At 36.7% G+C, this 27,962-nt stretch overlaps 2 protein-coding genes and 1 pseudogene across 2 annotated transcripts; 1 reads left to right on the top strand and 2 right to left on the bottom strand.

The window, feature by feature from the left end:
* Positions 1 to 1,164: 1,164 nt before the first annotated feature.
* Positions 1,165 to 8,001, bottom strand: LOC102216680 (matrix metalloproteinase-20-like). The gene is made up of 10 exons (XM_005808919.2): positions 7,882 to 8,001; positions 6,701 to 6,957; positions 6,464 to 6,612; positions 6,234 to 6,359; positions 3,889 to 4,050; positions 3,680 to 3,794; positions 3,450 to 3,592; positions 3,068 to 3,224; positions 1,733 to 1,836; positions 1,165 to 1,402 (listed from the first exon to the last, which is right to left on the bottom strand). Exons 1-10 carry the CDS (start codon positions 7,999 to 8,001, stop codon positions 1,302 to 1,304), a joined length of 1,434 nt encoding a protein of 477 aa, XP_005808976.1. The 3' UTR covers positions 1,165 to 1,301.
* A 508-nt stretch (positions 8,002 to 8,509) lies between these two features.
* Positions 8,510 to 14,616, bottom strand: LOC102216943 (annotated as a pseudogene).
* Positions 14,617 to 22,833: 8,217 nt separating this feature from the next.
* Positions 22,834 to 26,528, top strand: LOC102236177 (collagenase 3-like). Its single transcript, XM_005808909.3, has 11 exons — positions 22,834 to 23,001; positions 23,094 to 23,204; positions 23,400 to 23,527; positions 23,618 to 23,766; positions 23,861 to 23,986; positions 24,075 to 24,230; positions 24,321 to 24,441; positions 24,931 to 25,064; positions 25,148 to 25,307; positions 25,430 to 25,533; positions 26,127 to 26,528. The coding sequence occupies exons 1-11, from the start codon at positions 22,834 to 22,836 to the stop codon at positions 26,228 to 26,230; spliced, it is 1,461 nt and encodes a 486-aa protein (XP_005808966.2). The 3' UTR covers positions 26,231 to 26,528.
* Positions 26,529 to 27,962: the final 1,434 nt, after the last annotated feature.

Raw genomic sequence — 27,962 nt, 5'->3', positions numbered from 1 at the left:
TCAGATGTAATTCTGGGGAAACAAAATAAATTCTGACAGTGTTGAAAGGATCTGGAAAAGAGTTTGTGTCTGGACGTTTTGGCACAGTGCAACAATTTTCACCTCAAGCCTGGAAAGATGGCGACAGATGTCTCAGGATTTGTTTCCATTCTCTCACCCTATTTATGTACGGTACTCAAACCTGTATAGTCATGGAATGCCAATTTATAATTTCTGGGTCTAAGAGCAGTCACTCAGATATGTGCTATTAGTTTTTCTTGGACTTCCTCTTAAGTGGCCAAACAAGCTTTATGACACAAACTCTGAAGATTGCCCCATCCAAACAAAGAAATTAAACATTTCCCAACACAGTTTGTAGACAGGTCAACATTAACCAAATGATTTAAATAGTTGACTGTGTTACCCAAGCCTGCATTTGTACAAATCCATATTACCATTTATTTGTGATACAGGAATGTGTAGTGAGAACTTTTAATCCAAAATTGTGAAATCTGGCTTTCCTGAAAGAGGTAAACATTTCAAGTGCTCCAGACAGAAAACAGTAGCTTATCCTACTGCATCAAGTATTGTCAAAATGGATGATATTCAGTTTATTTCACCCACCCAAGCACTAACCTGACCCTCCATGTTTTTTGCTGCCATGTAAACAAATGAATGTATTTTGAGCTGTACTGATTATATTCCTGTTTACAAGTGATTCATTTCTACAAGTATAAGGGAATAATTTGTATTACTCTTGTAAGAGTATGGAAGCATGACATATAGGACTGACAAAATTAAACAGCATGTATAAAATCACATGGATTCAAAAAGCACTGTTGGAAAAACATTTGCAGGCAGCTGGGAACTAAGAAAACATGTTTCCATTATTTCTGGAGAGCGAAGAAGAAATGTCTTCATGTGTCATAAAAAATAAGTAAGACATATGAACAAAAGATTTTATTGAGTTCAGTGACATATTATGTATCTTGTTTATAAAAAATATACATGTTCTGTTTTATGCAAATGTCAGAGAAAAATATTCTGGCATTTGGTTATTACATTTAAGTGCATTTGGATGGGAACCCTCACAATGAGCTAAATTGGAAGAATACATAACTCTCAAAACATCCCATACAATGAACAATACATGTTAAACATGTCTTTCATATTGCACAATAAATCCTCAACACAGTGTAGCCTTTATACAGTGGTCATCATAGACTGCTGTTCAGTCATGTAACAGTATAATCTGTGTTTACCAACTACATGTGTAGTTAGGTTTATTTTTTTAGCTACATAAAGTGTGGGTTTCCAGTAAGTCAGCATCCCAGCCAAGAATTTCCTGCAATTATGTTCACCACCCGCTTCTGTCTGAAGTCATATTGATAGGATTTAGACCCGCTGAGGAGGAAGATGCTGCCTGCAGGAGCAAAACAAACCAATAATCTGGTTTAAAACTATGAAAATTGAAAAAGATTTAAATGCAGTCTATAGGTCCTTGTTGAAAAAGAAATCTTTTACATTTTTTTTAAAAATATATAATGAAACAAAAATAATAATTATACCATTGAGCAGTTTATGTATTTGCTACAGCACCAGAATGTGTTTTTCTGGTAAACCCAACCTAACTATTGTGGAAAAAATAGACATTTATAGCTTTTACTTTAGTTTTGTTCTATTTGTGTTATGCCACCCAAGCCGACATAAAATAAAATTCTTGGGTTTACAAACAGAGTTTCTCTCAATTTACCATGCAACTTGAACGCAGCGTCAACGTTTCTCGGGATTCCATGCCAGTCTGTCTGGATGGATCTAGGGAAGCCAGGATCCATCTGACTCTTTTGCTCATCATACCTGAAGTGAAAGAAAAATGCATTAGAAAGTTTATTGCTCAAAATGTCTGGCAAGCAGCAAAAGTGCAGAATTTATGTCAAACATTTTTTTATGGCTTCCCTGAGGTCATATGCTGTTTATGTGCAGAGTGTGTCGGAGAGAGATATAGATAAAAATAAGAGTGCAATAACCTGGCTGCATAAGTGTACTTTCCTTCACTGGAGCATCTTTTCAAAGCCTTTGAAAACGATTTTCAAATATGTTAGACTGTGAAGATAGGGATTTCATTAGGTAAATCTACAGTATTTCTTCAATGTATATTTCTAGGCTCTTGCCTGGCAATCTAAAATGTTTCCTTCTGTCAGTGAAGTCTTTCTTTTGTTAACATGTTGAAGTTTATAAAATAAATTTCTCTTCTGTTTTCTAACAAATATTTGTAGGTGTACAATCATATGTACTGCTATTTGGAGCTGTTCATAATTTCATCCAATTTAAAAAAAAAAAACAGTTCCAGATAAAGTCTGACTAAAAGAAGAAAAGTCTTTTTTTATCAAAATTTCTCGTACCTACCTATGTTGCTATCAGCCTTTTTTCCAACATCCCTCACCAGTTTCTGTCTTGTCTTGCCATCAAATTAGAAGAAAAATCTAATATTGCTGTTATTTAATATTGCCTCCAATTAACATAGACTGTCTTTATATTGCTGTTGTGTAAAGATAATGCTGCAGAATTTCTATGCTTTTCTCTATTTCTCTATATTTATTTTGTATGATTAGATGCATTGACCCTTTCTAACCTCTCTTCAAAATGTTTTAGGTTAAGAAGATCCAATGTAGCTGATGGTAGGAATAAATTCAAGAAGGGTTAGGTTTAGATTATTTCACCTTTTCTTTTGTTTGTTTGTATTTTAAGTTGAAATACAGGGGATCCATAACACAACAAATGTGGAAGGTTTAATTTCTTATATTACACTAAACTAGCATTCTAACAGAGAGTTTAAATTGTACACACCCACTGTATTATAATTATAAAATCTCTGTTTTGAGAATGAACTATGAAATTTTTTTTACCTGTTGAGCATGTTTTTTTTTTCTTTCTATAATACAACCAAGAACAGCTGCCTTACAAACCTCACAAGTGGCAGACTTTCCCAACTAAGTACATATTGTAGCATTTAATTGATGGGAACTATGCTTTTAAATTGTGTCTCATAAGAAGAACATTTCAAATGTAAAACATTTGATTAATTTACCTGTAATAAAACTGTCCGATGAAGAACATGGTTTTCCCATATTCTGCAACATGAACGGCAGCATCAACCCGCCTTACGCTGGACGGGAAACCAAACTCTGAGATGTTGCCAGCTGTGCCTCGTGTCTTTAACTGTTGCACCACCCAGTACTTATGACCTGAAAAAAAACAACACAGCTGTGTGTCTGCATTTCGAAGACACAATGAAAAACACCAACATAGCACAGACGCTGCCAAAATCGGCGAGCCTCTTGAATGTACTGCAACACTTAAGTTGCAAAAGGTTGTAATTTGGGCGTAACGCTGCCTTCTCCAGCTGGAAATCCAGCCATGTCATGATGACACGGGCTGAGCAAAGCATTGCAGAGCGCCTTTTACTTTACCAGTGAATAGGTATGCCACGCCTTTGGCTGGGATGTCATAAGCAGCATCAACAGGAGAACCTATGTCGGGGAAATATGTGCTGATGTGGCCTTCCCTCAGCCGATTCCAGTAAGTCAACTTTGTTGTTCTCATCCATGTGAATCTGGATTTATTTAAAAAAAAAAAAAAAGAAAGAGCTACATTTAAAACTTATTCAGCACACTTTGCTTTAGTGTGATGCATAATTTACCTGTTCTGAAAATAAACAATCTCATTTTGGATCACCATAGCCGCATCAAATAAAAACGTGGGATCACATTTCTTTGGAACTTTAGGTTGATTTTCAGCTTCTATTTTGGGTTTGCCTGAGTAACAGTGATAGAAACATTGTGTTTCATTTGCATAATTTATTGTTCTTATTGAGAAACTATTCTATTGAGAATAACATGTGTTCCTCACCATAAAGCATTTGAATCCCCAGGACATCATCTGTAGAAAGAGTGTACTGTTTGTTGCTCCGATGTCTGTAACTGGGGAACATGACAGCAGAGGGGTCTCTGGAGTGAGTCAAACCAAGCGAGTGACCAAGTTCATGAGCTGCAACAGCAAACAGGCTGAAACCTGAAATTATACAGCAACCAAAAATATCTGTGTTAGCTCAGTTGGAATATCTTCTAATGATTGCAAAAAGCTGCTTTTGCACGGATTTGTGGGTTTAAAAAGATGTATTGCACTGCCAGATTGTTGAGCTCTCATTTATCTGTGTTGCCAGTTTGTCTATGCTTTGGTCATGCTTGATTGTTAACCCTTTAAAGCCTGACCCATCAGAAAGTAATCAGAAAATTCTGATTTTTTAGATCTAGGATCTTCATGAAGCCTTGAAGCAAAATCAATTTTTTTTTTTTTGCCATGTTATTTATTTTATGATATATTTTCTGTATCAGATTTGATACGGCAGGCTTTTCTTAGAACTTTTGGCTCACAACAATGTGAGTTTTAGATGCAAAAACAAATGTTGCCTATAACATTTGGAAAATAAGGAACACTTTAGAAAGTTTTTCTTAATTTTTTTTTTCAACCAACAACTTTTTATAGGCATTTATTTCACATCGTGGTAGGAACCAAAAGAGTTTCTGTCCTTGTTCAGGCAAAGCTGTACCTTACACTTTGTACAGTAGATGTGTGCAAAAATGATTTCAAGAACAGTACTTGCATCTCTGTTGGGCTTCCCATGTTGGAAAATGATTAATGTCATTCTTTCTCACATCAAGAGGTACTTTGGTTACGGGGTGCTGTTGAAGTTGCTTCAGGAGAGGAAAGTGGTCTACCATACTTGATTTTGACCTTTCTTGCACTTGTAGGAGAAGTGCCAACTAAAGCATTTTAGGTTGTAGCTTCAGCTAATCTCTTCTGTAGAGGTTTCAAGCATTGATGATGGTGACTGTAGGGGTGAGCCACTAGATGTACATGTACCATCTTTGGGAAAGATGGCGCATGATATTATATCAAGAAGAGCAACACCTCCTATGAACTCATGTGATTTAACAATGGCTGGCGTGAAAACCATTACATGAGTTTTGCAGTGGATGGAAGTCTGCTTCATGAGGAATGGAAATGAATTGAAGAGTGGAAGAGGGTGAATGGACTTCAGAGTGAACCAGGACAACAAATTAATTGTGCTCTAGTATGACAGGTAGTGAACCTATTTCTTTATTTGTTGGCATTGAACCAGTGGAAAATGTTCTGCAATTCCCTGGAGCGTTTCATCAGTGACCAAGTGCTTGAATATATGCATGGAGTCATGTAACACTTGTTCTTTGACAACAACCCTGGCAACGAGATCAACGTATGAAACCTGACAGTATTTTCTCCATTTGTATTAGTTGTTTTTCACATTAGTCTTCACTGATTCATTTCTGACTGTCTTCAGAGTGATTGTTTGGATCTCAATTGCCATATTGTTCTGGTTTACACTTTGATCATCATAGTCTTCATCATAGTTGGTATCTGAATATCTTTCATCATGCATGGCCGGGGGAGTCCAGTCCTCATCATCTTCTCCTTACTGCTCTATATAGCTTGAATCGTCTCACATTAACATGTTGATGACTATTCAAAGTATTTTCTTTCTTTCTCTCTCTTCTTCTTCTACTCTTTTTTTAAAATCTAAAATATATATACATAACTACTCAATACACCATAAACATTACGGTTTTAGAATAAGCACTATTGTGAAAAAATATAAATAAATAATTTTGAAATGACATTTAATGATGATTATTGAGTAAAGAAAAGTTTGTAGCTGAATTGTGGCTGGTATGACATTGATTATTTTATAAAAATATGAAATTAATGTTCAGTGATAAAGCACCTTAAATACCTGCAGTACCAAATATGATAGACACATTTTAACACGATTTAAATGTAATATAACAAAAACATTTCTAAGTAATTGTGCATTATTTCAAAACATAAAACATTACTTTAAAAAAGTGAATAACAATGTATATATTATTTTTACTGTAAGTTGTTTAAAATTGGCAAAGACTTTCCTGGAAAACGCGTATGACCAATCTCATGCGAGACGACATTTAGAAAAGAGGGAAACAAAACGCTTTCTCTGCCTGCAGTGCAATGATAATCCAGTAGATGGCAGAATACAAGTCTGAAATTGTATACAATAGGTTTTTGGGTACGTATAAAGATAGAGACCACAGAAACGTGTGTATCATTTATGATACAAATGGCGAGAAGTACAGTACTAAGCTTAATTAAATGGATGTTGTTTTCCGAATACCACAAACCTTGCCCCCCTGTCGTCCATGTTTCATCTTCATCAAAGTGTACATCTCCACCCATCCCCTCTCCAGGCTGAAAGGCATGGGCCAGCACTCCTCCAGGTCCATCAAAGGGAGAGAAGTCTCCATGAGCTACAACAGCATATAGAAATACTTCTGAATGAATGTCCTACGATTTATATATTTTTTACACTGTTTAAAGTCAAGCAATTCCTCACAAGTGTTTTCAGATTTACCTCTGTGTGCAAAGGTGAGGACAATATCAGCTTTGCCATGGTTGATCTTAACGAAATTCAGAGGAGCTGCGTCGCTCCACATCTTCAGGGCTAAACGAAAGGACTTTTCCACATCCTCTCTACTCAGGTCTGGGGTATACTTTGCTATCCTGCACAAGGCATCAGACAGAATTCCTGTGTGCAATAGAAATGAATAACTTCACAATATTTTTACTTGCTGAACTAAAACTGTCTCACTTGTAGGAGATGGTACGATTCTTCCATTTGGGGTGATAAGGATAAAAACTATAGTTGTCCACATCAGGAACACCACACCTCGGCTTCTTCATGACATTCACGGTGTTGGAATCCAGGATTCCTGTTTCTCTCAGGCCAAAGAAGTTCTGCATTTGCCTGACCTTCTGCTCCATGTCTGATGCAGACCGGATCTTACGCGTTGAACCTCTGTAGTCTGTGCCTCCGAGTCTCAGACTATAGAACCTTCTTAGGTAACTCTGTTGAAAAGCACAGGAAAAGTCTTTGCACCCATTGAACGTTTTTACATTTTGTCATGTTGCAACCTCACACTTTAAGATGTTATACAATAGACATAAAGTTAAAATTGATTAGCGTAGGTTTTTTTCTTTTGTTCTCGCATGTTAATGAAGCACATGTTTTCTGAGAGAAAGTCCAGGCAAAAACAAGTTAACTAACAAAAGAAAAACCCTGCTCACATTATGGTTTAAATATAATTTTCAATATTTGATCAACTAACCATCAAAAATTGAAAATAGACCACTATCCACCATAAGGTAATGTATTGTTAAAATAAAATAAAGTAGAAACCTGCAGTTGCAGACAAATTTATGGCATAATTAATATATAAGTATATATAAACATTGTTTTACTTTTGTTTCAAAATCATCCATTACCGTACATTTTAGTGTACAATGTAAAGAATTTTATTGAAAAATGTGTGCACATGTGGATATGGTAATTATCAAGCATCCAGGTATTTTGTGGAAAATTTGTTAACTGTAATAAATTGTAATTCATCTCAACCAGACTTCAGTTTTCACAGCTTTGTTTTTTGTTAATGCATGTTTTGTTTGTAGTCTTATTCTCCAAATGTCTAATGACAAAAACAATTAACATTTTCAAAATACAAGATTGTACCACAAAATGGCTGAAATGGCTCTCCATAAAGTAGGGCTTTATAATTTTTAGTGAACAATGTATTTTTTGGTGAGAAGAAAAGAAATGCATTATTACCTTGTAGAAATACATTTTAAGAACAGAATAGTGCAAATCTGTTTTATATGGCTGCAGTATTAATTTAAAGTTAAAGGGCATGACGAAAATGACAAATATTATCTGTAAAACAATTTTTCATAGAAATATATGAAGCCAGACTGCAGTACAGCTATTTGCTAACAAACCTTAGCAAGCTCAATATCATCAGGAGTCAGACGCTGATCTTCCTCAATGGGTCGAGTCCACGAGATTTCCACCAACATCAAAGAGCTCAAAACGAGTGTCCAAGTGCACACCAACTCCATATTTCAATGTTCATTTCACCATCCTGAACACCTGTTTTTATATGAGAACATTCATGAGGTAGCTGGGAAATCACGTGGTCTAAAGCTGTTTAATCATGATTGCTACAGCGAGACCTACCCGGAGGTTTGTGGTTGTAACCTAAATGCCCACCAATGTCTGGAATTTATGGAAAACTGTGTTTTATATAGTATAGAAATTAGTGCTGAGAGCTCTTTTCTTTCTACTAAGTCATGCCTAAACCTGCAGCCATACAGTATGTGAGAAACACATAAATTGGTTTCTGCTTGTCTGTATGTCAGTCTACACCACGTACAGACAGTAAAAATGAGAATTTATGACACGAACTACAGAGCAACCCAAGAACATTTCACTGTGATACACATTCAAATGGCAAAGGTATTAATGTGTTCAATTCTTTATTTTAAAGAAGATATATAGAGACATTTCACCCTAAAAAAAATGTTTGCAGGTCATTCTCCTTCTGTATCTGTTTCAACGCGTTTTCTTTTAACAGCCAAGCCAAGCATTAGCTGTTTCCACTCCGACAATAGATTTGTGGGTGTAGTCAAATTTGTAGACTTGTGGTCCCACAAAGAAGTAGATGAAATCTAAAATGAACAATAAAACAGACAAAACACATCTTTAGAACACAACATACAGACAGAGCGATGTTCAAGCTTTTTCAAATTGTTGATGTCTAGACTTATGCAAGCCTTTTCTTGAAGGTGTTTACAACCATGAATCTCTTTTGGACTTAAATATCAACCTTTCTTACAACTAAAATTGCACTATATCACATAAAGGAATTCAAATGTCAAATTATACAGTGTAAATCATACACTATATATGCAAGCTGTAAAAACCCAAATTCATGCTGCAGGTGTTAGATGCAAATCCACATTCCATATTAACAAGCCCCCAAGGCTACAGACTCTTCTAAATCAGTACAAACTGTATTTGGTATCATATTTCCAAGTGGATGGGTGCATTGGGCAATGTACTCACTTCTTTTATAGAAAGCTGCATTTATTGTGGTGTTGACTCCCGGGAAGTCATCACTGATGGATCTTGGGTAACCAAAATCCATCACCTTTCGGTTCTCGTTGTAACTGAAAAAAAAAACACAGGACAAATTTAAAGTCACACTTATGTGATTTTCACTCTGAGAAAGATCAAAATGTGTATTTCATGCATCAGCAGGTAAAACAATCTTATGTATTGTAAACAAGAGTGTTGATTGATTGAAATTGTATGTCTAGTACAGTAAATCTGTGCTTTATGACTCAGTTTTTTCATGCTAATGGCTGCCTGGGCAAAGTATTATAATTATGTCAAATACTTCAACTTTGCGGGACATCTTTGGCATAAAAGTATGTGTGAATATGTTGACAAAAAGCTAGAAAATTCCTTTTGCAGCAGGAACATATTGTTTTTAAGTATTTCCTTACCTCCAGTAAATATCATTCATAAAGAAGAGGGTACGTCCTGTTTTAACAACATGCACAGTTGCATCAACATCTTGAACCCAAGCTGGAAATCCAAAGAAGGAAAGTGATCTTGGCTTTCCCCTCACAACAGACCCTCTTACTGTCCAGAAGGTGGACTCTGTTAACAGAAAAGGGTTTTGAATATTTTATAATTTTTTGACTGAAACCGAAGGAATCAAAATGTTTTTTCTTCCAGTGCAGCAATTGAAAAGCAAAAATCCAATTAAGTGTGTTTAAACAATGAAGCCAGTATCACAGAGCAGCGTGACAGAAGTGTTGTTCATATCAATGACACGCTGCTCACTCTACTCTCACACCGGCTCTCTGACCACCAGGGTGCCTCAGTCCTTATGTAAATCACACTAAGAGGAGAAAGGGCTTTTAGGTGTCATTTCTGCAATAAGGTGCTCTAATATAACCTACATCACTTAAAAATCATACTTACAAATTAATCCTGCATACTATTTCAAGCAGGATTATTATTGTCAAATTTATACTATTTACAAGAGTCACAAACTGCATTTATACATTTGATTAAAAACCTGTTTAATCACAATTTTTTTCCCCCTACAAAATATTAGTATTTTTATTTGCTACTGGTCCTGAAAAAGACAAAGAGTTGATACAAAAATGACCAGCATTTGACTAGAGTCAGAGTCTTCCACAATAGGAATAGAATATAAATGTGCTCAGCATACACAGAACCTAGATCCGTTTTGAAATAAGTGGTAGTTCAGTGAACTATTCTCAGCATGATACAGGTTATATAGGAAGCAATAACACATAGTTACCATGAATAAGGTAAGCAGTTGATCTGCGAGGTATCCAGAAGGCAGCGTCGATTCTGGTTTCAATCATAGGCATAAAGTTGGATATGGGACCTTCCTTTATGTCAGACTGTGTATTATGTTTAATCCAAAGATATCTAATGGAGTGAATACCCCAAGGTTAAAAACAGACATTGTTACTAAATATACCTCTCAAATAATATCTGATGAATGCAGATGCACTTATTCATTTTGTAAATATACACATACTTGTCTCTGAAAAAGAAGGTGGCATCCCCAAGAGTTGCTACAGCATCAAAGGTCATGTCTGGTGCACATTTGTCCTGCATGAGCCTCTGCAACAGCGGTCTGAGGATCCAGTTTCTATTAACCCTGAGAGGAGCTGACACACCAAGAGAACTTAGTGAGATATTTAAGAATAAATAATGCATTTATAAGTTAAATATGCAGTAGCACATTAAAATCTGACAAATAAAAGCAGCTTACTGTAAAGTGCTTTGATATTGGCTACATCTTCTCTGGACAGTAGGTTTGTTGGATGGAAGGCTTTGTAAGTTGGATACATCAGGGATTCTGGGTTTCTAGAGTGTCTAAGTCCCAAAGCATGGCCAAATTCATGAGCTGCTACTACAAACAGATTATACCCTGAAACAGAACAGAGGCATTGAGACCAATATTGCTATGCTTGCTGCTGTTCTGCTCAGCCTCGTCTTGTATGACTGAGTTCAGCACCTGCACCTCCTGCCGTCCAGCGCTCATCATCATCAAAGTGCGTGTCTCCTCCAGTACCAATGCCTGGACCAAAGGCGTGAGCCAGCGTGCCTCTGGGGCCATCAAAAGGATAAAAATCCCCATGCGCTTCAGAATATAATCCAGGCCAAACATGAAACAGAAACCACAGAGAAAACCATTCTCCAAATTACAGCCGTCCGTTCACCTCATCTGAATGAGTTCAGCAGTGTTCATATGATGACGCTGCTTCAGTTATCTGTTAAATTACTACTGTGGCTTCCTAAGTTGATACCCACTATGTTTATATTACATTCTGTTGATTTTCTGTCATCTACTGCCACTGTCAACAGAAGGCCAATGATGGACTTACCATAGGTTACAAACTCCACCATGATGTCAGCATTGTGGCTGTGTGTTCTGACGAACGTCAGACCGCTGGCTCTGGCCCAAACACTGAAAGCTGACTCTATCAGAGAGTCCACAATGCTGCTCCGCAAATCTCTGGTGTATCTGCCTATACTATGAAGAGAAAAAAAATCACAAGGGTTGCTGTTTATTTATACCATGGCCATCAGAATAAAATCACAAATAGCACTTTTGTTTTTCCTTCAAGCCTATAAAGTACATGAAATAATGAACATTACTGAACATGTTCAGTAATCGATCCCAATAATTGATTACTGGGATCGATAGCCACAAAACCGATCCCAGTAAACACTATTCACAATGTGAGGTCATCAAAATTGACACACATCCTTTAGAGAAGTGACAGGACTTCAATATCCCTTCATTTCCTGTATTACGTGTTTTTCAATGTGTATAGCATTAAAGCATACAGACCAAGATCGAAAGAAGCATGACAGAAGTTTTGGTTTCGAAGTATATGTTGATTTTGATTTAAAATGAACATATAGTTAGATATTTGGAAATATTATATGGTTATGAGTAATAAGTAAGCAAAATATGGAAGACGGTTAGCTTTACAGCTTTCTTCTTAATTAAATGTTTATTTTGTGTATAAATTACTGAGCCTCCGGTTATTTACTGGAACAGAGAACACTGTCTCTGTTCTGATCCAACAGAACCATTTCTGTTCTGTAGGATCAGAACAGAGACAGTGTTACATAAGGGCATGGTCATGTTGACGCTCCAACAGACCCACAAGACATGTCAAAGTCATGAATCCAAAGCTAAAAATGTGCTAGCTGCTGTGAATTGTGACAACCGCTTTCTGCCTATTTCTGCCAAACATTTTATTGCCTGTTAGCCTTAAAGTATGCCTCAGGTTTTAGGACTTGGTTTGGCTTGGCTATTTGGAGAAGACAGACTGATTTATTTTTTGACATGACAAAAAAAAAGTAAAATCAGTCTGAGCCACACACAGTACCGGTATGTGAGAACATTCTTATTCCAGCGTGTGCCCTGGATATGACTGTACTCCTCCACATCTGGAACACCACACCGGGGGCTCTGCATCACCTGTAGAGTTTCAGAGTCTAAAACGCCAGTCGAATTGAGCCCAAAGAACATCTGCATTTCTTTCACTTTGGAGATAAAGGATTACTCGCTCCTCTTCTTGCGCACCAAATGATCATTTACCAGGTTGTAGTACTGACGAAGGAAGTCCTGTGAACAGATTGAAGAGATACCATTTCTAAAACAGTACTGTAGAGACAGAAAAAGAAATCAACTGGTTCCAGCATAATAGAAGCAAAATCATATTGTTCAGGATAGACTGGGGTTTAGGAAGTACTGTAAAACTATGATTCATCTTTTAGCATGAGTTAAAACATATTATTTTAAGAAATAGCTTAATTTACAGCCCCTAAATGGTTAGATTCAAGTCTACTTGAACTGAATTACAACCATGCCAGCAGAAAAAGCATTATCATATATTAAAAAATGTTCTTGCAGCTTTGGGTAAAGGAACATACGTCTTTGTTCTCTTGAAGTACATACTGACCAATTACTTTAAGCCCAATACTGAGATTCGTCATTGGTGAGAAAATTTAAACAAACTAGTTAAAAATTTGAGATCTAGTTTGTAGAGTAAAAGAAGTCAAAGCCTCATCATTGTTTACAGTCTTCCATTTTTGTACTATTCAACTATCAGACATTAGAAAACCTCTTCAATACGTTGGTCAAATGTGGAATGAAATGGTTGGGCTATGTGAATGACTTCCTTTAACAAAAGATGAGTACAAAAAAATCAATTGAATTGAATTCAAGTTAATGAAAATTGTATTAATACCAAAGGGAAATTAAAATCATGATATAGTATGCAGTTATTTTCTTCTATTTTGTAAGCTGGAGCTCCAGTGTGAGAATAACTCAACGCCCAAGTTGATCATGTTCTGGTTGCATGTGGTAAACTCAGAATACTTCACACATCTTGTAGATTTATATTTAAAATTATTTCAGGTAGCCAAAAAGTTTGGTTTTGACAGGAAATGAGACAGGAATCTCTCAAAAAATAACAAAGCAGTGAAAAATGGCCTGTCAAATTTTTTAAAATATATTTTTCAATAATCAGTGGCAAAGCCTTTAATTAGTATTATAACCAACCCTTCTTAAAATTGCTGTCCAGCTTTTTGGTGTTGCCACTACATTTGACCATGTGTTTTTGGTGATGAGCTCCAAGTACTTGAGGTTGGAAGCACTTCTTGTCATTGCCCTAATCCTTAGCTCTTTCAACATCAGAATCAAGCTGGAAGTCTGGTGGGGGACCATCAAAAGTGTCAGTATCACTTCTACTTAGAAAATCTTTACAAACTTTCTAAGATGTTGATAGATAGTTTTTTTATCTGGAACTTGCACAGTGATTTGGCAGTCATATTGGATATCGAGCTCCTGCTAGTAACTTGCATTTTGAATCTCTAATTCTATAACGCTTTCTTATTGTATCTCCATTGTAAACATCCAACCTTCTGAATAGAGTGCACCTGTATATTAGTATACATTTTGTCAACCAAAGTCGACTGTTTGTCCATAAAGTTCTTCGTTTATAAATGGCAAACTTTTTTAAAGCAGAAATAGAGTTTTAAAATAAATCTCTTCATGTCAATCCAAAGATCTCATTTTTGCTGTTGCAGGCTATAAGTTGTTCTTTTCATCACTCTTATTCATAGACTTAATGATCATCATAAGATAGTCTAATTGATATCTGGGGTTTTGAAAAAGTATGCCAATTCTAGACTAAATCATAACACAAACATGATATATTATCACAAGTGGAGGGCTGGAACAGTCTTTAAATGACCTGCAATTGGGTAGAAAAAGAAACTGCATGTATTTTTGTTTTGTTGTTCTGGTTTTTAACCGAGCAGCATTTCAATTTCAACTGAGGAAAAGAAAATATGATTACAAACAAATCTGTTGAGCAACGAAAAAACCTGCTCTAAAAACAATCTGACTTACACAAACTCCCCTCTCACACAGGTCTAAAACATAATTGAAGCAATGATGCACTTACTGTGGCTAGCTTCAAGTCGGGCTCTGTTTCTGGTGAAGGAGAGCTCTCTTCCTCTGGGATAGCTGTAGGAGCTGTGAAACCTGAATCAGTCAAGAGCAAGACCAGGATGCAGCAGGAGAGCAGCATGTCAGACATTTCAGACTTTCTAACAGGACGTGTAGTGACCCACGATGGAGACAGAAGTTCTGGCTAATGAGAACGCCTTTTTAAATACCTATTGTGACTCATACTGCTTGCAAATCCAAGGAAAGCCTCATTTAGTCCTATGGAATTAGGGAGGGGTTTGCAGAGAGCAAGTGTAAGGGACAGCAAAAACCAGACATTTGAACATTTTTCTTATCATCTGACAAACTTGTGGTGATTGTGATTTAGATAGATGCAACTTGTGCTGCAAATTATGCGAGTTCTATGTGTTGGTAAATTCACAGGACACTGAAATAATATGTTTGAGGGCCATACAAGTCATGGATTCACTCATCATCTTTATTGGGGATGAAATTACGTATTGAAAGAACAAAATGTTATAGGACAAAATGTTTGCCATCAACAACATTTATAGACAAATAGGATTTTTATTTCAAATTTATAATTTCTTTAGCAGAAACCATGGAGGAAACTCAAGCAAACTCTTTGCACACTGATGCAACACTGTGACCTGTTCATCCCATGCATCCTGAAAGCTCTCCCAAAATAACACCATAAAAGCCTTTTCTTGTTCAACTTAATTGCATGTGAGAACATTTCAGTGAGAAATGAAAAGGCAGTTGAAATTGCAGGGTGGACTTAGGGCCTTCGCAGAACAAAATGGCCACCAGCCAGGTTGCCCAGTCTGGTAAGTGTGGTGCTGCAGCGAAATTGGGATATAATTAGAGTTGATTGGTCATTGTTAAGCTTTATGGGTCTGAGAGCATTCCTCTGCAGAAAAAACTGAGCTAACATTTCCAAGACATCATAAATTTGAGTTGTTACGGTTTGGTGGCCTGAGCACAGACAAGGTAACAAAGTGGATATAAAGAGTGTTGTTGGCGGAGAGAACAGCATTGAACTGCCAGGTTACAAGAGGGGATTTATGATGTCTGCAATTTATGTTGTAAAAAATTTGTAAATATTTGATCTGCAGTGACGTGCCTTACCTTGTGGTTGATCTTTATGGTGTGAATATTGGTGTGTTAAGTGTGTTAAGACTTGTAGATATAGTATAGTCAACATATTCACACACATCTCCTTTTGTGAGTCCTTTTGTCACATGAACTCTTCATCTGTTACATTTTTTGGGTGCTACTTCATCTCCTTTCACAGATTTTCTGTTGTAAGCAGAAATGCAATCCGTGCCTTCCATGACCATAATGGTCTCGGTCTTTTGTCTCCACTCATGGTTAAAGACTCATCTGTGACTCATTTTTGGTGTTGTGGTTGAGTTTTTTGTCCAAGTTTTTAAAGGACATGGTTTATTGGTTTGTTGACACTGGTGGAATGGTAAAGTTGACTCGTGGCTTTTTCACAAAACCAGCCCAAAACCTCATATTTGGACCTCAGTGGTTGATGGAGGTGGAAACTCTGCATTGTTTGGGTTATACTGTTGGAAGTGGCTGCAGCACTTCCTCACTCTGTAAGTGAAGCACAGTTCAGTACATGTGCCTTCTAAAGCAGGGGGCTTCCATGATTATGATCCATTTTGTCATAGTGAGTTTGAGATGGTGTTCTCTGTGACTTTGGTTCCAGTGATAAGATCCTTGCAGCTGGTGTTGGATGGATATTTCAACTTTCACATTATCATCACCAAATAAGGCAGATTCTTGGAGCTCCGGGCAGAAGAAAACTGACGGCCATTTTACATTTTTAAATGTACATGTTTAAATAATTACATGAACAACTTTATTCTTCTCACTGAGCTTCTTGTTGATGGTCTTGCATCCGATCATAGCACTGTTCAGATTTACAGTCTTGTCCATGATGTCTATTGACATATTTTGTACATGAGAGATGTGAAGAGAGGCAATAATTCAGTAGGCAGGTGTCAGAAGTATCTGCAGTAACCTTATTAGTTCATCTAACAATGGGGGACAGATAGTTTTTCAAGAGAATTCAGTCCTCGTTTTACTCAACAAAATAACAAGAATATTTTGATTATATGCAAAGTGTGTTTTCTGGATTTCTACTATAAACATTAAATATTTCTTTTTATTTTGTTTATGAGCAACATTATTAAATTTGAGGCCTGTGAAATTATCATGCCATAAAACTACTCTTACCTGAAATTTTGACTCCTTTTTCATCATAGTTTGGCAATTAACTTGCAAACACCAGCACCAGTATGAATCATTCTTACACATCATAAAAGGCGATCCACCAACATCATGGGACATGTGAGCTTGCAGCTCATGTTGCTGCAATTGCAGAATCAAAGGAGTTTCTTACAACCTCCAGCCGTCAGAGGATTTCCAAGGAATGAACTCTGTCACCATCATTATACCTCCAATGTCCATGCTATCATATTTACCATGTACATATTTATCAGATTAGATGTTGCACTTGCATGTGAACTCAACTGAGCAGCTACAGCGTTGCTTTTACAACTTGTCACTCATTCTATAATCCTCTATTAAATATCGCAGTCCATAGTGGTTGTGGGTTATTACTACCTGCAGAGGATCTGGGGCATGACGCTGGTTGGTCAACCGTTCCCCTCATGTAGGATTGGGACATTTTAATCAATCTCAATGCGCAGTAATCTGACAGAGTCTCGGCTAAAAAAAGAAAAAAACTTTTCTTTGAAAAAAAACCCAGAAGAAAATACTAAGGATTTTTCTAAAATGAACAAAAGCTTGACTGATCATCTGAATTGGTGAATAGGAATTTGAAAATGTACTTAATAAATATATTTAGTCTGCAGCAGAAAGTTTAACAGTTGTCTGTTAAACAAAGTTCTGCAACATTTTGAGGGCAACATTAACTCAGTATACACCAGTGAAAATTGAGTCAGATGTAAACACAGAAAACCACGAAGAAATGTTGCTCTCATAAAATGTTGCTTTCTGGGAATCAACTGGCTGGAGCTTGACTTCCCAGCTTGACAATTATCTCTGACAGACTGTTGATGAAAGTAAAAAAAAAATAGATCTTATACCGTTGGACCATCAATCACTATCTGAGCCACGATACCAACCACAACAGTCTGATTTGTCCTGTATTTGTCCTGTGGTCCTGTAAACTTAAAACTGAACAAACATAAGTAGTATAAAAAAAATATATATATTGTACTTTAAAAAGCCTTGGAAACTATTTCCAATGACAATATAAGGCATATTTATACAAAGTATATGAGTAAATTTTAGAGCAAATATCTGTTTTTATACCATACTACCTCATCATTTCCATTTCTTTAGTAACTGAAGCACCCACTTCCTGTTTCCTCCCCATGAATCTAACAGATGAATTACTTTATTAATAAGTAAGAGTAAGAAATCATAGCTTTATCCAAACTGTGAATGCATTATCCTGAATCCACATCCAGATCTTCACACTACCTAGAAATCATCACAGACAGAGACATCTATGGCTCCCCTTAGTGGTGATATAAGGCACTGTAATACAAGGCTCTGCATTCCTGTTAAAATAAAGGTTGACTAAGATGAAGATTACACTGAGTGTCCATAAAAAACGTCAAGATTTTCACAAAGTTTCAGGTAAACCTTTTTACTGTAATGTAACTAACATTCCTCTTCAATATATAATGACAGCAATGACAATTACAGGTCATGGATCATAAGGTCCAGCAAATTTGATTATGCAGAGAGTATTATGTAAAATCCTTGGTCCCCTAAATTGATCTGAATTGTGCAAACACTGGGTCATGAAGAGGCAGTGGTGGGCCGTCAGGGCCTTCAAGGCCTTCTCTGCTGGCCTAAAAATATCTGAATCACAGACTGATGTTAATTATATTTTGTCCATGAATACGTATTAAATAAATCCAAATGGTCTGTCCGCTTCCTTTCACTGTTAGCCCCCTGGTTGCGCTGCTTCCAGACGTGTATTTTCATATTTAAGCATTTAACCAATCACATTTCAGCCACTATTTGTTGCCAGGGTCAAAGAAATCTGCCTGCGGCCTTCACAATCAGTTCCGCGGGCCCTGTAGCATAAAATAAATGTCGATCAAACTGTTGCTTCAACCAATCAGATTTTGAGCTGGCGACACCAAGGCCCTCTAGCAAGTGTACGGAAACGTCAGCGTATTCACACGCTCTGATTGGCTAGTCAAAGCGTGTACTAGCCAGAGCTAGCAAACTGCATCTGTAGCGAGCTGCACAAGCAAAGATATTGTTGTGTTGATTTAATAGCTGTTTTGTCAACCCACAATGGGTGAAGGAGGAGAAGAAATGGATTTGATTGGAGATTTACTGTCAAAGCCATTTTCAAGACGGACTTTTCAAGAAAAGCTGGACGTTGTTAAGCAAGGTCGGGCAACTCCGAAGCTAGCGAGCCTGTCGCAACCGGGAAAAGGATTTGTCCGCCACTTTCAGTCTACTAACTAAAACTTATGCCAGAAATACGACAGGGCAGGCTGGACTTTCAGCATTAGCTTCGATGGCGATAGAAAAGGACTTCTTCATGGAACTGAAACGCAGGGATAATCTGCACAACAGAGTAATTGAAATGTTCTTGAGGAAGGAAAGGAGGATGGATTTTGTGTACAAATAATCAGGATTTTTGGTGAGTAAAATGTTGCTATATTCCTAAATAATATTGCAATTTTATCAGGTTATTTTTGATGCTTTTTTTATGTGTGTCGCAGCTGTAGAAGTTTTATAGCCATAAAATAGTTATTGAGGGTTGGATTGATTCAGACGGAGCACTACTGAAGGCCTGGGTGTGAAATGCACACCTAGGCCTGCCACTGTGAAGAGGAGACTGGAGTCACTTACAGTCAAGGTTTAAGCATCCAAAGCTTTTGCATCGAGTCTCTGCCGCCCTCTAGTGTTCGGGAAGACTTTTTTTTTTTCAAATTTACCTGACAGCATGACATCAGCTCAGCAGTTCTTGGGATTTCAACCTAAAACTTTACACAACATGTCTTAATTCTAAGCCTACAGTATTGTATTATTATTGTTAATATTTTTTTTTTTTACTGTTTTTGTAGTTAGATTTTGCTTGCACCCATGTAAACTAACTCATCCATTTTTAAAGACTGAGCCTGACTGCTAAAACAAGATTAATTTAAAATAGGCTAAATTAAAGATTTCTACTTAAACATCTGTGTCTAAAAAGTAACAGGTCTGTTTCATAGACATGTATTCTAGACATCTCATTAGTGCTGAGCAAATTGAATTCACCTTTAGAAAGGTATTCTACCACTGCATTGTTGCCTTTGAATCCAGTGTAACAAAACATTTTTACACACCAATATTGTCAACGGAATATGCTGCAGTCCAGTAGTGGTCTTTCTGTGCACCACTGGAATTAACATCAGAGAAAACCAAGTGGCTTTGGGTTTGAACAAAACTCCTGATTTGTCCTGTGAAGAGTCCAAGAAGGTCTAAAAATCTGCAACCACTATGTAAAATCATACAGACGCAGCATGTCAGTTAGATAAAAGACCATTTAAAGCTTGTTCAGTTTAAACTTTTATTTACTGTTAATTGCCAAATCTTCGGGGATCGATAAAAGCAAAAATCGGTAAAGTGTATTTGAGAGGAAATACTGGATACAAATAGCAAGTTGACTGGCTCCCGTTCAGTTGCAACATATATTAAAGTCCTGGAAATGGGTAGTGAATTAAAGGCATCCGGCTGTTTAGCACATGTCTTTTAGTCATTGCTTTCTGGAAGAAAACAAGTGTATCCCCTGTCTTAGAGAGTGTGTTCTTCTCTCATCAAACTACAAATATGTTTATTTTGTTTACTTGAATGTTATATGTAATACTTTCTATAACTTATGAATATTGTATGACAATTTTCAAGGGTTTTGAACTGAGGTACTGTTTGTGTGGGGGTGTAGCAGCTAAAATAACAGTAAAAAATCCTTCCAGAGTCTAACTTCCCCTTGCATGAATCAGACTCACTCTGTCAACCACCCCCTAAACACTGATGCTGTTCCAAAAATATTTGTCTGCACAGGATGTTGCAACGCGTGGTCACATTTTTAGACATGCATCATATTTCCGATAAAGTCCAGTTAGCGGTACCTTTTCAAATCCCGAAGTTGGTTGTCTGTCTATGCACATTCAAACATAATTGTTTTCTTAAAAATTGGACATAACGTTCTAAGTGTCAGCTTAGTTTAGAAAGTGTGAGCAGTACAAACCTACAATCGAATAAATCAAGGATCATCATCTGGCCGATTTCGATTTATATCTCGATCTTTATGCATTTCAGGGCTGTTTTATAATAAATTGCTGTTTATGACAAACAAAATGTATTGCATTCATACATTCTAACCAAAATACGTTGTTTTCTGGTTAGTGCTTGACGTGGTTACTGGTTGTTTTTTGGTTGTTTATTATTAGAATACTTAATTTAACATTTGAAAATAGTCGTAATCTGACAGATACAGATGGCATTTTGTTTAAGAAGTTAAAGAATCCTATTGTTGTGATGCAGTGAGTGGATAATGATATAGCTCTGTTGTTTTTCCCAGACAGTGATGGAATAATAGATTAAGTCAGCAGCAAGTCTTTACATGTCAGAACACGAGGTAGTGATACTCTTGCTTTGCTTTGAACACAACAGGGCCAATGCACTCTGTAGAAATCATATCATTTAGTGAATATTTCAACTGATATGCTTTACAAATATTTTCATTTCAGTTATAATGTAATGAATATAATTTCATTTTGAGTATTTAATATTTTTTCAAACTGTGGAAAATACTGTGTTGGAGGGAGTTACTGAATCACAACTCTTAAAAAAAAAAAATTCCCAGTTTCTTAAGAACATATACCACGTATTAAAAGTGGGAGTTCACATAATGTTGATTTTCCACTCAACAAGTTTCAGTGCTAAACAACTTATTCAATAGTACTTCCATCTGGTTTTAATAGTAACGTCAGAACATGAGCTCATGGCTCAGTTTTGGCACTGGCTCTAATTCTGCAGCTGAAACATGAACACCTTTGGCTTTAGTTATAAAAACCGTGGCCGTTTGATGTAAACAAAAAGTTAGGAGTAACCTATGCACAATATCAATCTGCTTTTTATCAAATTTATTTAAGCGTTGCAAGAATTGAATCTATTACAGGTCTGTTGTGATAAATTTAGTTTTTAAACTGACATTTATAAGTCCTACTCTCTGTGTTGTTTCTAAATCCAGCTCAGAGGTGTGAAAATACCAGTCAGCATTGTAAATACTGTACACAAATACCGAATACTGTTGGAAACAGTATTCATAGATTCAATATTGTCTGTTTTCAGGAATACAATAACCAATTATGTGCTTTGTCTAGATAAATTGTACACCTGGTAAACAGTGTTTCCTAAATACATCAAGGGATAAATCAAGATCTTCTAGGCTGTGCAAAACCAAATTATTTATTTTGCTCCAACTTTTAGTGCTCCAAGCTTTTTGAGACTTTCTAAGCAGTTAGCTAACTAGCAAGATTTTGAGTGAAAATCTGAATGTGAGATAAATCTGAACTTAAACAGCTTAGTGAAAGGACTGACAAATAAATTAGGGCAAAACATTTTTAACTGTGCAAAAATTAAATCTCAAATTTAATTAATTTTTTGTTTAAGAATAGATTTATGATGACCCTCCACTATCACCACCATTACCATGAGAGGTGAAGGCGGAAAAAAAACCGTTTATAATTCATTATACTTATATTCATTTATTTAAGTGTTTAAACTAATACACATGGAAACATTTATATTAAGAGGATGTTGAACTATGACAGGAAACATTTGAATTAAATAGATGAGGCTGGAGGGCTAGTGTTTAAGCTATTGACATAAATCTTTTTGTTGTGTTTCTTACTCATGCGTCCCAGATTTCACTCTAAAATAAGAAAATAGACACAAGACTATCATAAGACACACAGCAACATGAAGGTAATTTCCCTTTTTTGCTAAAAGAAAAAAAAGAGGAAATTATCCTTATTCAAGCAATTCTTCTACAAGCCATATCTACTGATGAGACATTTTTACTGAAGAAAACATCTGCTCTCAAATCACCAAAGTCAGTGCAATGGGTTATGTTCATCAAAGAGTTTCTGTTTTGAAGAAGTCACTGTACTTTTGCAGATACATACACATTCCTGTACAACCAAAAAAGGAAGTGGCTAGGTACTTTTGCATGATTCACAGGGGCTTGGGGTGGTCACCAGGGCAAAACACTTTAAATACCCCTCAGAGCTTCATGATGCCAGTGGCTTGTTTGGACAACTCGGTGTCAACAATGTTTCCTTTGCTGATGCTGCTGCTGCCGGTGTTGGCTCAATACTCCTTTGCTCTGCCTCTGCCTACTGGGAAGAAAGAAAACCTTGACACAGAAAAGGTCAGGATAGACGACCTCTTGATAGCTGAGGTAAGATTCTTGTAAACCTTTTTCCCTTCGTATACTTACTTCAGTGTTTTCTTGTAATTTGGCATAAAATCTGTTTGTTTTTTTTTACACAGAAATACCTTCGTCACTACTATGGTCTTCCAACTGGTCTCCAAAGTAGACGGTCGTCATTAAGTGATTTTAAAAACAAGATCCAGCAAATGCAAAAGTTTTTCAAGCTTCAGGTAACCAGAAGTATGCAATTGTTAATTTAGACTTTTTCTGTGGTTCTTTTCTTTTCTCATCAGCATTTTAAGAGTAAATTGTATAGACAACATTTTACATATGGAAGAAGTTCTCATCCTTTTAAAGTCTTTAGAAAGAGCAAAGTTTTGACATTGACACTTGTTTGCAATTTTCTTGTTTTTCCACTTGCGAAGGTAACTGGAAATCTTGATGACAACACCCTGGAGGTCATGACGCTGCCCAGATGTGGCGTGCCAGATGTTGGGGAGTACAACCACTTCCCTCGACACCTCAAATGGGAAAACAACAACGTCACATTCAGGTAACTATTAAATCCTTAAGAAGAGAATTTGATATTTTGAGTCAATTTTATAAAAATGTTCTGATTGTCTCATGCTCTCCAATGTTTCAGGATTGTGAATTATACTCCCGATCTGAAGCGATCTGATGTAGACAGAGCAATCCGAAACGCACTGAATGTTTGGGCGGATGTCACCCCTTTGACCTTCAAGAAGATGCATGATGGCAACGCAGACATTATGATCAGCTTTGGAACAAAAGGTGATGAAGCACTGTGGCTTTTAGAAAGTACACATGTTAAATAGTTCATGTTAGGTTCAGCAGGCTCAATACTTGTTTGCCTTTTGTACTGAAGAGCATGGTGACTACAATCCATTTGACGGACCTGATGGGCTGCTGGCTCATGCCTACCCTCCAGGCCCAGGCATTGGAGGAGACACTCACTTTGATGAGGATGAACATTGGACCAAAGATTCATCAGGTGACTATGATGCAGATGTATAACTAATAGCAAACCGAATTCTGTCACAAAAGAACAGTGGTTTAAATTCTATGTATTTTCTCTGCAGCGTACAATCTGTTTATTGTAGCAGCCCATGAGTTAGGTCACGCACTTGGTATGTCCCATTCATCGGACGCAGGTGCCCTGATGTACCCAGTCTACTCGTTCACCTCTGGCTTCCCACTGGCTGAAGATGACATTGAAGGCATTCAAGCGCTCTATGGTGGGCATATGGAAACTTTGGTTAGAAATTGTAATGTACAATAATTGCATGAGGAAAGTCTGTTCATGCTATTGTAAATGTCAATTTCAGGTCCCAACCCCAATCCCAGAAAAAGGAAGCCAAAACCCGATGCACCTAACAAATGTGATCCTGAGTTGAGTTTTGATGCTGTAACAGAATTACGAGGAGAAACCATCATTTTCAAAGACAGGTAAAGTGAAGGCATGTCCCATTCATTGGATCCAGGTGCCCCGATGAATGGGCACCTGCGACAGGTAAAGTGAAGGCTAACATCGTCCTAATGGCTCACATTGAAACCAAACTCCTCATTATCAGTAAACTGTTTCACAGTGGTGAAACTGGAAAATATAACAAAAATGACAAGAAGTCAATATCCAATAATGACTTTAACTCTTCGAAGTTAGAGTTTTTTTAAAAGTCACATGAAACGCTTCATCTCGACCCAGCAGAGTTTTGCCTAATCCTGCGCTTCATTTGATGAACAGTCAGTGGCAGCTTAGAGATAACTTTGCCATTGCCAACTTATCACAGTTTTTTTGCGACGTAGGCTAATGTGTCTGGACAAAAATCCAGTTTTCATCTGAACCAGTTTCAATTATTACCCCATCCCAATTTCTCCACCTGTAACATTTTTGTGAGTGCTTGGCCAGTTTGTCTGCAGCGCTGCTTCTTTTTGCAGGTTCTACTGGCGACTCCATCCACAGATGGCAGAACCTGAGCAAACACTGATCAAGTCCACATGGCCCTCCCTGCCAAATAAAGTGGATGCAGCATATGAGTACCCAGAGAAGGATTTAGTCTTCATATTTAGTGGTGGGTTAAATATAAATGTCTGATTATCTAACATATACTACACAGCACATGTAACACCAATACCCTGTTGTTTGTTCAACCAGGGATCCGTATGTGGGCCTTGAATGGATATTCAGTTGTGGATGGCTACCCAAAGTACATACATAAACTTGGTCTTCCCAAATCAGTTAGAAAGATAGATGCAGCTGTGCATATAAAAAACACTGGGAAAACTCTGCTCTTTGCCGATGAAGAATACTGGAGGTAAGATGTTACACAGAATGTGATATTAAAAAGGCAAGAATACATTTTTTGTGCTTCACAGCTTGGTCTCTTGGAATCTTTATTGATTCTCTGTATTTCTGTGCATTTTGTGTTACCTACAGTTACGATGAAGCAACAGGCACCATGGACCCTGGTTTTCCAAAATCTGTTGAGGATGACTTTCCAGGAATGCATGACGAGTTTGATGCTGTCACTTTTCAACAGGGTAATATGCAAAACTCAGTATTTAGTTAATGATCCAATGTCTAATATTTGCTGGTAGCAATAAAATACGGGACTCAAATCTGTTCATTTAGAACAAAGGATCCCAATTTATTTTTGACTTTCCTTCCACTAAATACTCATGGCAATGATTTGAAATCTCAGAACACAGATCACAAATACTGTTTAACAGAACACTTAAAAAAATGACTTTTTGATGATGCAGCAACAATAAACCTTCAATGTAGAATCCTATAATAAGAATAAGTGGGTTTTTTTTACTCATGCCTCTTTATTTAATAGATTAAATAAGAAGTCTATACTCCTTCTAGTATAGACTAAATATAAGTGCTCATAACTAATATGAGCACTAAAAATAGCTTGTTATGTATTTCAGGAAATTAGCAGAAACTCTAATCTGCTGCATCTTTCAAATTAGAGAATGTGGAGCATTTTTAAATTATTGAAGTTTCCAACCTTACCACCAGATGTTGCAAAAATACTTCACACGGCTCCTTTAAAGAAATTCCTGTGAATATTTGATGTTTTCTATATTCTGTCATTTCCTTACATTTGTTCATCTTTGTTCTCTTGCAGGCTACTTGTATTTCTTCCATGAAAATATGCAGTATGAGTACAGCTACAGATTCAGGAAGGTGATCCGCATTATGAGGACCAACTCCTTCCTCAACTGTATGTGAACAGATGATAAACAGTCTAGACAAATTGGGATGGGACAAAACGCAGTAGGGTGTTAAAATGAACAGATTTGGGGTATAAAAAAATAAATGTCAAAAGATTTGTGCTGGACACAGAATTCCATGTGATTCTTCAGAATTTCATGAACTTATAATTTACCTATTTATTTTGCATGTGTTGCTTATTTATACTGGATGTTTTCTAACAGATATTCACCAGGATGTCTGTAGGAATTTATTGACTGAATTCAACTTACATGGATTCACACATGTGAATAAATAAAGTCTAATTTTCTTTGCATTCCTCATTGGTGTGGCTAACTGACTTCTCTAGTTTCTAAGTTACAACAGGTGGGGTGTTTTGTGTGTTTACTACAGATGCACTTACTGCCTGGCCTCACACTTTTCAAACTTTCATTTGTAGAAAGATATTAAAAGCTGTGTCACTGTTTGACTTAATAGCTAAACAGATGTTGGTCTGTCACATAAAATCTTAATAAAATACATTGAAATTTGAGACTGCAACCTGAGAAAATATGAAAAACTTAAAGAGGAATCAACAGTTTTGAAAGGCACCCTGAAAAAAATATTTTACAGAGATTCAGATACTTTTGATTTTACTATTCAACAGATGCACTATCAATAAACTAGCTCAGTACACACAAAGCAGAAAAAGGAGAAGAGTCTTTTTACAGCAGCTCTTTTAATTGTAGATTTTCAATAAATTCATTTGCATAATGTTACCACAAGAGGACGCTAGAAATTTACAGTTTGAGAACAGCCGCCATCCTCTTGGAAGAGACTCCTGATCCAGTTAGAGTCCTTCAGTAAATTTTGGGAGAGGTTAATTGACTGTCATATACTGTATAACACCAGTGATCATAAAACGCTGCATCATTCCCAGGATTTCTCACTCAGACGTCTAAATTACAAAGCATTTCAAGTCAAACAATAATTAAATTTATGCACTTTCAGCAGAAAAGGGCTGAGAAAAGTTTTTTTTTTTTTTTTTTACTAAGTCATCATTTTAAAATTTAAAGTGTATCACCTTACCTGAACACTAACCACTTCAGTAAATAGTTTCTATGTGGTGAGTTAAAAAGAATGTGTTGAAGGACAGACGTGAGATGAATTAAGATTGTTTTCATTTGCGTCCACTAAAAAAAAAAAAAACTGGCCAAAGACCTTGCGTCAAAGTCCAGGAAATAGTGTTTCCTGAACCAAGAAGCCTAATCCACAGGCTCAGTCATGTGGATGTAATTAGAGAGCAGTGAAGCAATCACATCATTTGGCTTTTTTTTTTTTTTTTTTTAAGGTTTTGGGGAATTTTGCTGCGTCAACAGATCACAAATTCTGTTTGTTCATCACTGTGCTGCCAGAAACACACAAAATATCTGAAAAGTTGACCTTCGTAAATATGATATGCTTTAGGTGTGAGACTCTGGAAACTGTTTTAGAGAAAAGCTGTTGGTAAAATCTCTTCTCCTCCAGCTTTGTTTGCATCTTGTTGAAGGTTGAATGTCAGCAGCCAGAGAAACAGAGCTGCTGTTCAGTCTGAAGCCCTCATTTATCAATGGAAACTAAAAGAGGGATGCTCTTGTTTTTCCAGGTTTACAGACATGTTCTGACATGCTCATTTGCGGTTTGCTCAAACCCATGAAGTGGGGAAGACATTAAAAAACTTGTCCAGGAAACAGAAAAACTTAGATACATAGATAAAAAACAACATCATTTC

Source organism: Xiphophorus maculatus, chromosome 18, assembly GCF_002775205.1.
Source record: "Xiphophorus maculatus strain JP 163 A chromosome 18, X_maculatus-5.0-male, whole genome shotgun sequence".
In the NCBI taxonomy this organism is placed as follows: domain Eukaryota; kingdom Metazoa; phylum Chordata; class Actinopteri; order Cyprinodontiformes; family Poeciliidae; genus Xiphophorus; species Xiphophorus maculatus.
Note: the sequence above shows the minus strand (reverse complement) of the source record. Positions and strands in the feature narration are given on the sequence as shown.